The sequence below is a fragment of the Odontesthes bonariensis genome, unplaced genomic scaffold, assembly GCF_027942865.1.
Source record: "Odontesthes bonariensis isolate fOdoBon6 unplaced genomic scaffold, fOdoBon6.hap1 scaffold_300, whole genome shotgun sequence".
Lineage (NCBI taxonomy): Eukaryota > Metazoa > Chordata > Actinopteri > Atheriniformes > Atherinopsidae > Odontesthes > Odontesthes bonariensis.
In genome coordinates, this window is record NW_027457508.1 from 1 (window position 1) to 14,694 (window position 14,694).

Below are 14,694 nucleotides of genomic sequence, written 5' to 3' on the forward strand. Positions count from 1 at the left end.
TGCATCGCTGCATCCGCGGCACAATTGTATCACAAATAAAAACGTGGGCGCAAAATAGAGCAACAACAACGTGCGTCTGCAGCGCGCCATGACCGACTCCAAACAGCCATTGGTCGGAACATTGAGCTGTCGGAACAAAGGGTTAATTTAATCGGAACAAAGACATTTAGAACGAGTGGGCTGTAGGATCAATGGGAAATTTTCAGAGTATTGACGGGTCGGACCAAAGGGGCGTCGGAGAAATGACATGTTACCAAAAACGGACAGGACTTGGGCTCCAGGAAAAGCCAAAAACCTGTTTTCACCAGTACAATTAGTCAATAACTCCTGCAACTTTGGAACTTGGACCACGGAGAAGCTTTCCCGCTGCGCGCTGGAGGACAACAGGACCTGTCGCCGTTACACGCGGAAAATTGTTCGACAAAGGAAGAAAGGAACCACTCGTTTGAGGGTATGTACGGCAAAATGCCAGAAGATTAAGAACTTTTTCGTTGGTCAAAAATATTTGGATTATTTAGAAGCAAGTTTGGTTCGTGTTTTTTGAGAAGATTTTTTGGAGACCTTGTTTTTTGTAGTTAATTAACGACCAAACAATTGGAAGCGGCAAACGCACTTTATCTTTGGAAGGAAACCCGACATTTAAGTTTGAAAGGAGAGGGAGCTGTTTTGAAGTTGATTGGACATTGAAATATCTGAAAGAAAGAAAAGTATTATTTTTGTGACTTTTTGGAACTTTATTTTGAACAATGGCCGATTCAAATGAGTCTCAGACCGAGACGCCTGTTGAGAATATGGAGGACGAAGTGACGCCTATGCGCAAGGCAAGGAAAAATGTCTCCCATTAGGAGGAGAATCAGCATTGTAAATGATTTAATGGCAGACAAAGAATTCCTTGAGCACATATGGCTCATCAAGGTCCATTTGTGTACCTTGATGAGCCATATTTGTACCACTGTGTACCTTTATTTCTGACAGTGAAGTGAAGCTAAATAGGACGAGGCTGAATGAGTTTTTTTGAATCGGCCATTGTTGAAAATAAAGTGTAACCCCTGTCCCGGCAGCAAAGTCTGACCCATCGTGTCTCTCAGCAGATGCAGATGCCACTGCTGACGTCACTGCTGATGTGACAGCCGGCTAACGAGGCGTTGCCCCGGTAACAGGAGCGCGTGCGGCTCGTCGGTGTCTCTGACAGGTGCGCTCACTTTGGCTTCTTAAAACTGCACTATAACTTTGACTGCGCTCGACTGTCTCCGACAAACGGGTCGCTGCTCAGAAAGTAAAAGTCGAATCCGAATAATTCTTGGACCGTCAGCGCCCCAAGAGTCGGCAGAAGCCAGCGGTGTCCTTTCCATTCGGCTACTATGTGCGGCTCGTTTCTTATGGCAGTTTTAAAATCATTTTTCACCTGAATTTGATGACTTTAGGCCTTTATAATGGAAATGGAGAGGCGACCTCTGGGCTCAGAGGCAATTTGTAAGAAATATGTGCGGCAGAGCTCAATGAGTGTGACTTTGTGTGAAAGAGGACACGTTTTCCTACATTTTAAGGTATCGTTTGTTTCTGTCAGTTAAACTGTATGAAAGTTATAGTAAGTTGTTTGAAAAGCTAAAAAAGTTGAAATTTATCAGCACGCGATTTGGCATCAGACTGAAGTGGGTGCTGAGCTGTGGGTGAAGGTGTGACGCGCACACTGAAAGTGGAGCTACGGCTCACCAATAGATTAATGCTGCGCGAGTGAAGTTTAGATCCTTGGCGGCACTTGTAGAGACTGCAGGCCCTATCCTCCGCTTGTGTGCATGTGAGGGACAAGCACAGGAAGGAAAAAACCCGAGCATAAGGAGAGAGCCCAGCCATGTGAGCGGTGAGATGCAAAGCACAGAGGAAATTCTAAAGGAAAAAAGAATCGAGGATAAAGTGTGCGAGAGGGAGTGCTGCATGGTGTATATCGCTGACATTGACGGGGCTGGATAATGGTAGCTTACTGTGGAAACTCCGGTGAGTGATATCAATGATATGTGAAGCAAATGGCTAGCAAGATGGTCGGCTAGCGTATTAAAAAAAAACACTATTTTTGTATCTTGTAAAGCAAAAAAAAAAAAAAAAATCGTTTGCTAGCAAGATTGTTTGCTAGCAAGAATGTTTGCTAGCAAGAATGTTTGCTAGCAAGAATGTTTGCTAGCAAGATCGTCTGCTAGCAAGATCGTTTGCTAGCAAGATCGTTTGCTAGCAAGATCGTCTGCTAGCAAGATTGTTTGCTAGCAAGACTGTTTGCTAGCAAGAATGTTTGCTAGCAAGATCGTCTGCTAGCAAGATTGTTTGCTAGCAAGATCGTTTGCTAGCAAGATCGTTTGCTAGCAAGATTGTTTGCTAGCAAGAGCGTCTGCTAGCAAGACTGTTTGCTAGCAAGACTGTTTGCTAGCAAGACTGTTTGCTAGCAAGATCGTCTGCTAGCAAGATCGTTTGCTAGCAAGATGTTATTTAGTAAAATGTGTGCATTATTTCACATTGAAAGTGTTGTTAAAATTGATTACATGTTAAAAGATGTTACTGTGTTACCTAGAGAATGCTCTAATTTTACAAGTGGAGATTTGAGAAAATTCATTCATTCAAAAGTCATGGACACATTCCAAGGTTTAATCCAAACATCTGTTTATTATCTACTAACGCAGCATTTGTGCGTGCAGCTACCCAGGCCACGTACACGAGGCCCACAGTTAGTCCCAACATCGGTGCCAGAATATCAGCCTCCAGCGGCGGTACCACCTACGTCAAAACCACCAGCGGCAGCATCATCACGGTGGTGCCCAAATCTCTGGCCACTCTGGGCGGGAAGATCATTAGCAGCAACATTGTTTCTGGTGAGTCAGTTGTGCGCTTTCTTTCTTTTTTTTGTCACTTTTCAAATTTTTATTGACAAATCAACAAAAGCAAATACAAACACAATCAACTTAAACAAAAAGCTGCCTTGGAATACATCAAATTATTACCATCTTGCGGATTAGTCTTTTCATCAATTACTGTCCAATATCATCTTGAGCCTTATAGCGTATAGTGTCCGTTTCTCCCATTTCTTGTCCAGTTGAGCTTCCTGAAGCCTCAATATGTGTGTCAGTTTTTCAATTAGAAAGATTTCTTCCATAATTGAGAGCCACTGATCTTTTGTTGGTGGTGTTTCTTTTCCCCAGTGATGGCTTTTTTGCCTGCCACCAACAATATTTTGATCAAGTAGCTGTCACCTGTGGCAACACAGGGTGCTTGCGCAAGTCTTGAAAGTCTTAATAAGTATGGAATTTTGAAGCACTGTTTTCCAGACCTTGAAAAGTCTTGAATTTTGTGTGAAAGTCTTAATAAAGTATGGAAAATAAATGTATGGTACAATGTTACAGTATGCTCAAAGGCATTGTGAAATGAGAAATAGGAAGGTGGGCTATAAAACTATAATTTTACTAACTGGTCATGCACTGTATTAGCCCAATGGGATGAGATGTGAGTGAAGAGACTGAATTCTACATACATTCATCCATCCATTCATTTTTTTATAGATAGTTTTTGTGACACTTGTTTGATGTGAAATGCATGTACTTTTGATTTTCATGTTTTGAAACGTTTTCATCAGTAAAAGCATCATTTACTGTGAAGAATGCATTTGTTCATTGAATACTAGCCTATAAAAATGAACATTTCTAATAAACACAGTTGGTACAATCTGAAGTAGGCAGTAGGCACACAAGTTACAAGAACATAAAGTTAAGGTCTTGATGGGGGGGGTATCAGATTTAAAAAAGTCTGGAATTTTAATTTGGAAAAAGAGCGAGCACCCTGCAACAGTCTCTTCTGAAAATTTACATGGATAAAGCACTGAACAGGTCTTTGACACTCCATATCCTAATAGTTTCTTTAGCTCCGTACATACCATTTCCCAAAACACAGTTATTTTTTGACAATTCCAGAAAACATGAGAATGGTTCACATCAAAAGATCCACATCCCCGCCAACACTTCTGACGACTATTCAGTTGCCTACTTTTAATTTTCGGTGTAATAAAAAAGCGGATTAGGTTCTTCCATGCGAACTCTCTCCAGATTTCCTTCCACATTTCATGCCATTCCTCATCTGAAATTTCTAAACTAAGGTCTTCCTCCCATTTCAACTTAAAATATGTAGTTGAATGCTTGTTGTTATTGTTCAACCCTTGATATAATGATGAAATTATTCTTATGTTGCTTTCCTGATATGCTTTCACTATAATTCGGATGACATCATTCACTTCCCTGGAGGAATCTGACTAGATCTCCTTCTTATAGTAGTCCCTCACTTGATAATATCTAAAGAGTTCACACGCATCCAAATTGTACCTTTCTCTGAAGGCAGTCTTTCGAAACTCATCAGCTCCCCTTTGTTTCCTAACATACACCAAGCAGTTATTCCCTTTTCTGTCCATTGTGGGAATCTTGGGTCATATTTTGCTGGATTGAAGTTTCTGTCATAAGCGATCCATTTTAATATTTTTGCATCATTCTGGATCTTGTACATTTTCAGTATTTTAAACCACAGATCTAATGTGTGCACTGTGATTGGATCCATATTGAGCAGTCACTCTTTCACTGGGAAAGCTTTCCTTCTTCCTCAGGCACGACGACTAAAATCACCACCATCCCCATGACGTCCAAGCCGAACGTCATCGTGGTGCAGAAAACCACAGGCAAAGGAGCGACCATCCAAGGACTGCCGGGCAAGAATGTGGTCACCACGCTTTTAAACGCTGGGGTCAGTTTAAAAAAGGAGAGTTATATGCCTCTGTAATAACTTACCTTTCGTATGAAAGAGCGAGACGAGTAGCCCGGCTCAAGGATCAGCCCAACAGCTCCTCCAAAGCTCACTGATTACAACTCTTATCCTGCTTGTTTTCTGCATATAAAATGTAAAACATGGGTCACCATGCTCTCATAAGTGACTTTATCAGAGTTGGAAGTAGACAGTAGCTTTAATTGTATTCATTTTGGGGAAATTTTGCTAATCTGTTAATTACAAACCGGTGTTGTGACGAAATCTGATCCGTTCTTCGGGCTTTTTATCAAATCAAAACAATCTGATGTGAGTTAATTTTATTCTGTTATTGATGGTGGGTTTCATCGGATTTATTTTAAATCTTCCAACTGCAAGTAAGAGAAGTTACAAGATTGTTTAGCTTTTTTTTTGTGTCAAAATAGATGAATAGATGGAAACATCGTTTTAGACGCTAGTCCTAAAGTGTGTGCATAAAAACTGCAAACAGGATCCTAACAATGTGGTGCGGAAACAAACCGGTTTCAGCATGGCGTAACATCAACTTAACGTTCTATAGATGGGTACATTTTAGATCTTTTGGACAGAGACGGGCGTGCTGTTTTTTTTTTCTGTCTCCTAGCTGTATACTAAGCTAAGCTATCTTGCTTTTGGTTCCATCTGAATATTTTAGCAGGTATCAGTATGTCCTTCAGACACTTTAGAGTATGCGCCTTGTTTGATGCGATCACTGGTGCTAAGGCCTCAAGCTGTTTACATAATGACTGGAAATGACTGAGGTGACTTATTAAATATCGTTTGATGAATTTTTGTCTGAATTAAGGTTACTTTTTGTTTTTTATTCAACGTTGCTGCAGTTTTCCGCTGGCCTTTGTGGCAACATATTATTTTCTTTTAAATAAATCGTAATTCCTATTGAAACTGAGCTGACAGACTCTTTGGTTAAAAAATTAAAACATGCATGCGTGTGTGCTGCAGGGTGACAAGAGCCTGCATGCAGTTCAGGGGACCAAACCAGCCATCATCACTGCCTCCAGGCCGATTACCAAGATGATCGTCACCCAGCCCAAAGGCATGAGCTGCGGATCCCAGTCCACCGCCACCAAGATCATCCCAACCAAGATCGTTTACGGCCAGCAGGGCAAGACCCAGGTGAGATCCGTTTCCACCCACAGCAGCGCTTCATCGGTTTAATTAAAGGGATAGTTCGCCTACAGACCGAGCTGTATATATCTTGACTGGGTAAATCCCATTGTGTAAGTTTTTTGCCATGTTTTTGTTTTTTTTTGTGGCCATGTTAGCACTTTGACCTAAAACGTTGAGGACTGAATGAAAACAAACACCTCTAGTAGTTGCAGATGTCATTGTTTCAATTTCGAACTCGTCACTCCTGTCTAAATATAATCTGAATTCAGTTTCAGTTTTCTCTCATCAAGGGGAAACTGAGGTCAGTGAGTCAGCTCGCTGTCTATATATGTACAGTGAATACTGTATGGGACGCCCACACATGATCCACTTTGCAGTTTCAGATTAATCTAAAGTAAATCTGGGTAAACTGTGAGAAATCACCTGATATTTTTAAGTCGGTCTGACTTGTAACCATAAAAAAAAAGAAAAAAACTATTTTTCCGATGACGAAAACGGCACCAATTTACCTCCTTTTGTTTGTAGGCTCTTAACTGTTTTCCACAGAGTTTTTTTCATTTTTATTTTTTCAGACTAGTTGACATGCACAAAGCGTGACACTCATCAGTGTGGATCAACAACACTACAACACTGATGCTCACTATTGTTTTTCATTAAGCCTTAATTAATACTTAATAAAAATACTTAATACTACAAAAACGCAAACTTAATAAAAAATACTTAACACTCTGCAGTATTCGCTGTGTGTAATTTGAAAAAATGTATTGTTATTGTTACCATATTGTTATAAGCTACTATGCGAGTGCGAGCCGCCAATTAGAGCTGGAGGAGCCGCGCAGTGAGTATCTCTGCACTACAAAATGAACCCTATTGTCACTCCAGAAGTCACATTTGGAACATGACGCCTGGTGTTAGTGAAGGAGCACCTGCAAAAAGAAAGACACTGAATGCTCCTTTGGTTTCACCTCCAGGTTCTCATCAAGCCTAAGCCGGTCTTCCAGGCCGCGGTGGTGAGCGAACAGACGAGGCAGCTGGTGACCGAGACGCTGCAGCAGGTGACCCGCTCTGCAGAGATCAGTCAGGGTCAAACCTCGGGCCAGGACGGGTCCGCCAAGGACGAGGCCGCCAGCCTTCCAGAGGCCAGCAGCTTAACCGGCGACACCTCCCACAGCGGCAGTCAAGGTACGCCGCCGTTTACTTCTTCTGTGGTTTAAAGGCGATGCAGGACGAGGTCAGACAAATCAGTCATTGCTGCTTGTGTTTTTGTTTTTGTATGAAAAATCTCCTTTCAGGATGATTTATTATGGTCTTGGAAACAAACTTGCAAGAATGGTTCCAGCTAAACGCGTGGAATCATTTTCCCTCGTTGGTCTGCAGTTAGTGAGTTAGTTCAATCCTGAACTCGCGCCTGAAGTGAAGGCTTCATTTCCCAACCCTGCCCCATCCTGACACGGAGGCTGTAAAATTCCTAGTTTCTCTTTTCTCCCCAGAGCCGCAGCCTGCGGTGCAGACGGTGTCCTCCAGAGAGCGCGATTGGGCTGAACAGGAAGTAGCCGTGGAGTCCAGCCCTACTATTATCTACCAGGAGGGGACTGGGGGGGAATCCCAGTCTGCCACTTCCACCATAAAAGCCCTCTTTGAGCTCCAGCAGACAACAGGTGAGCTTTTATGTCACTGGGGGAGAAAAAAAAAAAGGAGGAGGGGGGGTCATAACCACCTGTATACATGCTGAGGACAGCAGTGTTGACAATACGCACAAAGGATTTCACCTAAAGAACAGCTGGAAAAAGCATCTCAGGTGCTGAAATGCGTGGACTCCACATCCCCTTTACTTTGCCACCAGATTCCAAGTTTCTTTGGAAACTCTCCCCCAAACGTACGTTTATGTCCTTTCATGAACTGCTGTGGCTCACAGAGCCGACGGCTCACGGTAAATAATGTTTTCCGCTCGAGGGCCCTTGCTCCACAATGAGCTCACCGGACAGCAAACCTGAGGAGCAGGCTGGGGGAGTCCTCGACGGGGAAGATTTTCCTGTACGATTTGAAGGTGGAAACGAGTCTTCCACTTAAATGGCGTCATGCGTTAAAAAAAACTGTCAGTGATGTTATCTACTCCTGACTGAAAATCCCCTAAAAGAGGTCATTACTATTTAGCTCATGAAACCACGGCTGTTTATCAGATCTACTTATTCCCAGAGCTGATGCCCAGCGTTGTTGTCCTCTGCCTTAAAAACACGTGATATCCAGATGTTTATACTAAAAATATTGTGATTTCTCAAATATTTGTTCTTAAGCGCAGGAGACCAGCCTTTTATTTAAAGCAGGCTCGTGTGAGAGAGGATTCATTTGACATGTTTTAGGCGAATCTCGTCATATTTAAAGATTAAAACATCTGTTTGATGTTGATGGTTGGAATATGAATAAACCTTTCATCGGCACATCAACAGTGGTCATAACTATCAAGTTCTTTCTACGAACTGTTCAAAAGATCCACGCCAGGATTAATACATGTTTTTTTTTCCTCCCATCAGCGAAAGAGAAGGCAGAGTCCAAACTCAGGCAGCACACCATCGACCTCAGCCAGATGGCTGTGCCCATCCAACGGGCCCAGGAGAAGAAGCCCAGCCCCGAGTCCCCCAGACCCTCCACCTCAGAGGCGGAGCCCAGCACTGAGCACGCGTCCCCAGGTACACCTGCAGTCTGTCCGCGGCACACACCCAGGCACAATATCCACTGTCCACTTCCCTTTTCAGTTGGCCAGCCAACAGTTTCTCTGGAACAAAGAAACAAATCAACAAACTAAAATCTCCAATCTGGCACATGGTTCCCTTTTGTCCGACTCCCCTGTGTGAGTATGTGAATCCTGTCCTGCGTATTAATACTGCGATTCCACTGCAGGTAAAGCCAGCAGAGTGGGGGTTTCCTCGGAGGAAAATAACGTGGCCACGCCCTCCAATCGGCATCCGGGGAAGCCTTTTAACAACAGCAGCCAAGTTACCGTGGTAACCAAACCAGTGGCCGTCTCCTCTGCGGCGTGGCACACGGTGAGGGTTCCTCAGAGCAGGAAATGCTCTCTTGTTTACAGGGAAAGCGAAGTGGTTGGCAGGTCCAGGTTTATAACTAACTAAGTGGGCACTGTTTACTGAGGAAATACGAGGCCGAGCTTTTTTTCTCTCATGGATAAATACCTCTGAATGTGGTGCTGAGACGGTAAACGGTCGTCTCACCAAAGAAGACTTTCCAAATGAATGAACAAATTGAGCTAAATAAACGGTTCAAATATTTATTCATTTCCAATGACGCCTGTCTCTGAGACTGCTTTGACAACGGGGGCATCGGAGGTGTGCGAGTTCGTCGGTAGTAGTACGCTTCAGTCTGCTTTCACAGGAATTAATTCTCCGCTTGAAAGCACTGCAGTTTCAGATGAAAGCGTTCTGAGAAAAGTCTGATTTGCTGCTAGATGTGCAATGTTTTTGACTCTTTTCCATAGTTGTCACCGCTTGGTGCCGTGAGCCCTTTTCAAATTTGAAATGCGTGAAAGAATGTTTTTTTTATCAATCCCGTTAAAGCAACAGCGTTGGATCATTTAGACGCTGATCACTTAAACCAGAAGCCAGATGAGAGCCATGGCACTCATGCGATGGTGCTGTGTGTGAGACTGAACACTACAGCCAGAGCTCTGGTGGATTTAAGTTTCCGTGCACGTTGCCGTGCTGCTTTGGCACGTTACACCATTGCCATGTTGCTTAAGCATGACAAAATGTAAATGGAGAGAAGAACAGAGCTGAAGTGAAACTGAAAAGAAAACTTGCTATCACCTGTGCAGGTGGGAAACTCGATAGCTTATCGCTCTTTATGCGAGGACAAAACCGTTCCAGGGGGAAAAGTCCCTTCTATTTCTGCTTTGCCCTTTAACCAACCGAACATGGTTGAGTGTCCAGATGCTGGCTTAGCCGTGAAATGAACCAGTTCCCAGGCTTAGTCTTTCTCCGTGATTTACCCAACATTGAAAGCAGAAAATGTTCCCCCTAGAACATTTGATATTTGTCTCCTAACGGATACGGCAGAGGAGTTAAGGAATTACTGAGCCACAGCAGCCACGCTTCAAACACACAGTTCCTTCAACACTTTAATCTAGCCGGAGTGCGATAACGTCGGTGTATAATCTTTCCTTCAGCTCGTCTTGCATATTTCCCACAATCGGACAGAATATTTGAGCATTTTTCCCACATTGCAGAGATTTCTGCCATTCATTTGGCTCGGGTGACGGGATGAAATGCCAAGGCAACTGCATTTAACAGTGATAGGGGAACCTGTGTCAGAGGAAGATTTGGACAGCATTTATATTCATTCAATCACTCAGAAGCCTATCATAAGCCATATGACCCTATCGGCAAATAGGATTGAACAAAGTTAATACTTGTGATCCGTGAATATAAATAGGTCCAACCTGGTGAGATTTCTGTTGCAATGACATTGTGCACAAAGTGGTTTTTGTGAGTGTCTACATAAAGAGCTAAAAGAATGTGCTTAATGTCTCTTGCATTTCACTTGAATGCCATCAGATTGTCTTGTTTCTGTGCATAATTGTGCTGCTGCCCCTGCAGAGCCCCTCACAGCGCTCTGGGGATGAGTATAGTGCCCCTTTTATGTGCCAACATCCTTCAGCGCTCTTCTTTGTTTGGTTTTAGCCCTCGGACAGTAAAGGTAAAACCGAGGCCGTGTTAGAGGTGGGCGAGCTGGAGGGCGACACCTTGGACCCTCAGACAGGCTTGTTCTACCGCTCCAGCCAACCGGCGTGGGATCCCATCAAAGCGAGCGCTCACTCTGCCGCAGCTCAGCCGCCCCCCTCCAGCCAGGCAGAGGCCGAGCAGAAGCGGCACGGCTCTGCTCCCACCCAGCCGCCGCCGCCGCCACAGCTGCAGAGCAAACCTCAGATTAGCCCGTCTTCTTCCTCCTCCTCCTCGGCCGCTCCCCTGATGAAGAAAATCCCTAAACTACGGGAGCAGACTCAGCCCAAACCCCAGGCCTTAACCCAGAGCCCCAAGGACAGAGCCCTGGCTGCACCGCCCCAGGCCGCCGCAAAGATGGCATGGCCCTGCGCGCCCGCCAAGCCCTTGGTGACACCACAGCTCCCAAAGCTGCAGCACGCCCCCACTTCTCACCACAGGCCCCTGCACGCGCCCATGTCCCAACCTCCTCCACTGCAGGCGCACCACCCTGTCGGCACTGAGAAGGCCGCATCCAGCCAGGTGAGTGCTGCCCACCTGGAACCGATTCAGGCTGATAGTCCCAGATTCTGCGCCTCAAAAATGGTCACTCGCGTTGAGCTTCTGACGAGTGTCACGCAGTAATTGTACGATGACGGCTGCAGCAGCAGCTGCTCTTTGAGGCCTCGAACTACACAGGAGAATGTCACTAAAACATGGCTTTGACAGACATGAGCATGTGATGTGTGTTTTTTTTTCCTTTGAAATATCTTGACTACAGCAGCCAATCATCACGCAGAGTGCCACGGTCACCAAGATTACCTTTGGCAGTTCGCAGCACCCGTCGCCGGTCTTCAGCAGCGGGGAGGCAGCTGCCAAACTGATCCCAGAGTCCAGCTCTGGCCCCTCGGGGGACGAGCCCTCCGTTTCGGACATCCTGAAGATCTCCATGATGGAGGCGGAGATCGATCCCAGCACGGAGCCCATGGTGGTCGATTCCTCCAGCGACTGCGGCCCTCTGGGAAAAGCCCTGGCGGTCCAGACCGCGTCGGGCACGCTGGACTCGGGCCAGTTGGTCAGCAGCTCGGAGGCCGGCACGCGTCACACAAAGCCCCAGCAGTTGGGCCGCATGCAGGGCCTCGCAGCGCAGAGGAGCAAAGACGACCTGGAAGTCATCGAGGTAAGTTTCTTGTTACAACGTGATTGGGGTGATAAATCCCAAAGCCTGAGCCTGTCAGTCCTGTGCTGAAAGGCCATATGAATCAGTCTTTGCTAATAACAGTGAGTGGGATGATTGTCAGCAGATTAAACGTGCCGCACTGAGAGCAGAAGATGATTACGTTTCCAAATGGAAAGCTTTTTTGTAAATGTTGGACAACTCTCATTGTGAAATGTAGCACTATCTTTGGTCTTTAGCCCCTTCAGCAGAGTTCCACAGACTTGTAGATTCAATCCCGAGATGCTCTGAAACTTTGTTCATTTTTTTTTCCTCTCTGGTAGCTCACAGAGGCCGTGTCAGTTTCTAATTTCACAGGCAAATTCTCAACAAACCAGGCAGTAAACACAAGAACATTTTTAGTTGGAGTAGTACTAGCGTTGCACCATGTGCGCAGCCTCCTGCTCTGCTCTACAACATGGAATGAGCAAACTCTGATGGGATACTTGGACGTGTAGCCTGGAGAAGTTGAAGATGAAAGCAGCTCTGCCTCCTCACTACCTGGTTATCTCACCGGAGATGAATATCATTTCAGCTCCACGTCCTGCACATATGGTGGAATTAACTATACAATAAAAGCTGAGTCCAAAAATAGTAGCGTACATAGGAAAGAGCTTATTTGTTTCAAATGAAAAGGAGGAAGTGGTAAATTCGGCCTTTACCGGTTCAGAAAACGCCAATGATGCGTGACACTGAATTATTTTCCATTGTGATGTTTTTAATTGCGAGCTCATAGCACCAGCTCACCTGTTTACACACACGTGTACGGGAAACTGGACTGACATCCTAATGTGATCCACGCAGGTGATCCCCCAGTTCTCCATCCTGCCGGACTCCAGCCAGTCCAACGTGGTGGTGGAGCCCAGCGGCTTCCTGGAGATCAGCAACTACACCAGCCAGCAGCTGGAGGAGGACAGCCCCACGGAGCAGGAGGTGGACAGCAGCAACGACGAGGCCGCGGCCGCCAGCCCCCCCGACCGGCCGTAGTCTGCCCAACTCAGGAGCGTGGCACTTTTTTCGCTTGGAACCAGCAGACCGATGATTTGTTTAAGCCGACAAAGACTTGCTTTTGTTTGTATGAGTCTGTATGTATGGGTGTGTGTGTGTGTAAAACATTAGTTTCTTTTCCTCTCCACAACTAATGGCACCATGTGTTTTTGATTGCCAAATGTGGGAGCGAGGTGAAAGGATTAGTTTTAGTCCCAGACAGTTGGAAAGCGGCCTCTCCAAACATGCAACGTTCCAGCGCGTTAACTCCGTTCCTCGCAGGACTCGGTGAGACATTTACACGCTGGTGATGCCGAGCATTTGGAATCATTTGGGCCCACTGTACATTTCAGAAGACGTACAGCGCATATGTACCGATGGCTGTCCCGAGCGGCTTGGTAACGGACCGCTGGTGTCATCGGACAAAGTGTGTTTTGTAACGGCAAACCCTCCAAAACTTTGGAGGCTTAAGTTTTCTGAAAAGGGAACAAAGCTGAAGCTGACTGAATTTTTTCTGCCAGGAGCATAAAGCAGAAGCAGAAGAGTCCTGGAGGACAGATTGAGTTCAACATATCTGCTACTGCGAATTGTATGGTCAAATGAAAACGATGTAGGCTATGTACTTTTTTTTTTTTTTTTTCCTGTTGTAAGATATACTCTGGAGTTTAAAAAACAAAAAAAGCTACAGTGACAATTTCAAGAAATGTGCATTTCTTTTGCATAGCGTGTTTAAAGCGTGTTTCTTTTTTACCTTTACAAACTAGACGACTAGTTGAAAGAAGTCATTTAATCTGCACAATAAAACAGCTGAGTAGAGCGTGTGTTGTAGTTTTTTTCTTTTTTGTTTATTTGTTTGTTTTTGGTGGCGACAAAAAGAAAAATCTTCCGAATAAATTTGTTTTTAAAAGTTCAAGTCATTAAGTCCATTCAGTGTTGAGTTGCTGGAGCAAAATTGCGTCCCCGACAGGAAGTTTGGAGGGTTTTTTTCTGCACTTTGTGTAAGCTCGATGAATCCTCTATGGTTGCTTGTTTTTAAGATGAGAGGCACAAGCTGTTTGTTTTCACAGATAAACTGGAGCCTTGCAAATTTGGTACAAGAGCAGCCCCACACACGCAATGTCCTTTGCTCTCTTTATGTTTGGACGCAAACAATTTCTTTGCAACACTGGAACGTACGGAGCAATGGATCAGCAATGCTGCAATGAGATCATTTTCTTCCTTGTCGTGGAAAGACTTGCGTAACAGTGCGGTTGCTTAAAGTGAATCACCTGCTCACGTCATTGGGTGGAGGGAAGGAGTACCTCCCAACTTTGTTCGGAAAAAAGCAAAAGTCCATCAGGAGGCTTAAATGTGATCTGCTTGTGCTCGGTGAGAAAGGACATGTAAACAGGATGTATGACTGCAAATTGAAAATGTTCCTTGGTTGAAGAAAATCTTTCAAAACAAGTCCCGTTGTCCGTAGGCTTTGATTATAGCTGAATGAAGAAGCCCCCCTGCCTCCCATTTCCAGCGTGCTGATGATCTGAAGGAGCTTTTTGTTGCTACTTGCTTAACAGAGCCCAGTCTGTTCCACCTGTAAGTGTAAATAATGTGCTGAACAGCTTTGTGAAGCACATGTTGTGTGAGTCATCTATATATATATATAATAATGATAAATGCTAATAAATCAAGTCAAGAAAGAAGAGGAGAAGAGACAAAGCCGGCCCACATTTCCCATCATGCCTCTGGCTGCCGGTGGAGGTGCAGCAGCGGCAGCAGCAGCAGCATCCAGAGTCCAGGTGAGGAGGGAGGAGTCCTCCCAGCTGGGGGAGAGAGGGAGAGAGGAGGCAGCAGCGGCAGCAGCAGCAGCAT

The 14,694-nt window shown here is 45.0% G+C and overlaps 1 protein-coding gene across 2 annotated transcripts; it reads left to right on the plus strand.

The window, feature by feature from the left end:
- The first annotated feature begins 1,410 nt into the window (after positions 1-1,410).
- LOC142376427 (BRCA2-interacting transcriptional repressor EMSY-like) lies at positions 1,411-13,660 on the plus strand. 2 transcript variants are annotated; one of them, XM_075459946.1, is made up of 11 exons: positions 1,411-1,995; positions 2,685-2,858; positions 4,631-4,767; positions 5,764-5,937; positions 6,903-7,113; positions 7,422-7,589; positions 8,463-8,618; positions 8,830-8,975; positions 10,623-11,183; positions 11,425-11,820; positions 12,661-13,660. In XM_075459946.1, exons 1-11 carry the CDS (start codon positions 1,971-1,973, stop codon positions 12,841-12,843), a joined length of 2,331 nt encoding a protein of 776 aa, XP_075316061.1. In that variant the 5' UTR covers positions 1,411-1,970; the 3' UTR covers positions 12,844-13,660. The 2 variants fall into 2 exon arrangements, with proteins under 2 accessions (XP_075316061.1, XP_075316060.1); XM_075459945.1 differs by having other exon boundaries at positions 1,413-1,995; positions 11,422-11,820.
- Positions 13,661-14,694: the final 1,034 nt, after the last annotated feature.

Excerpts from the sequence above, each read along its gene's own strand:
- LOC142376427 (XM_075459945.1), top strand. The coding sequence starts at position 1,971 with ATGGTAGCTTACTGTGGAAACTCCG. Across the intron at positions 2,859-4,630 it reads TAGCAGCAACATTGTTTCTG|GCACGACGACTAAAATCACC; the intron begins GTGAGTCAGTTG and ends CTTCTTCCTCAG. Across the intron at positions 11,184-11,421 it reads AGAAGGCCGCATCCAGCCAG|CAGCCAATCATCACGCAGAG; the intron begins GTGAGTGCTGCC and ends TCTTGACTACAG.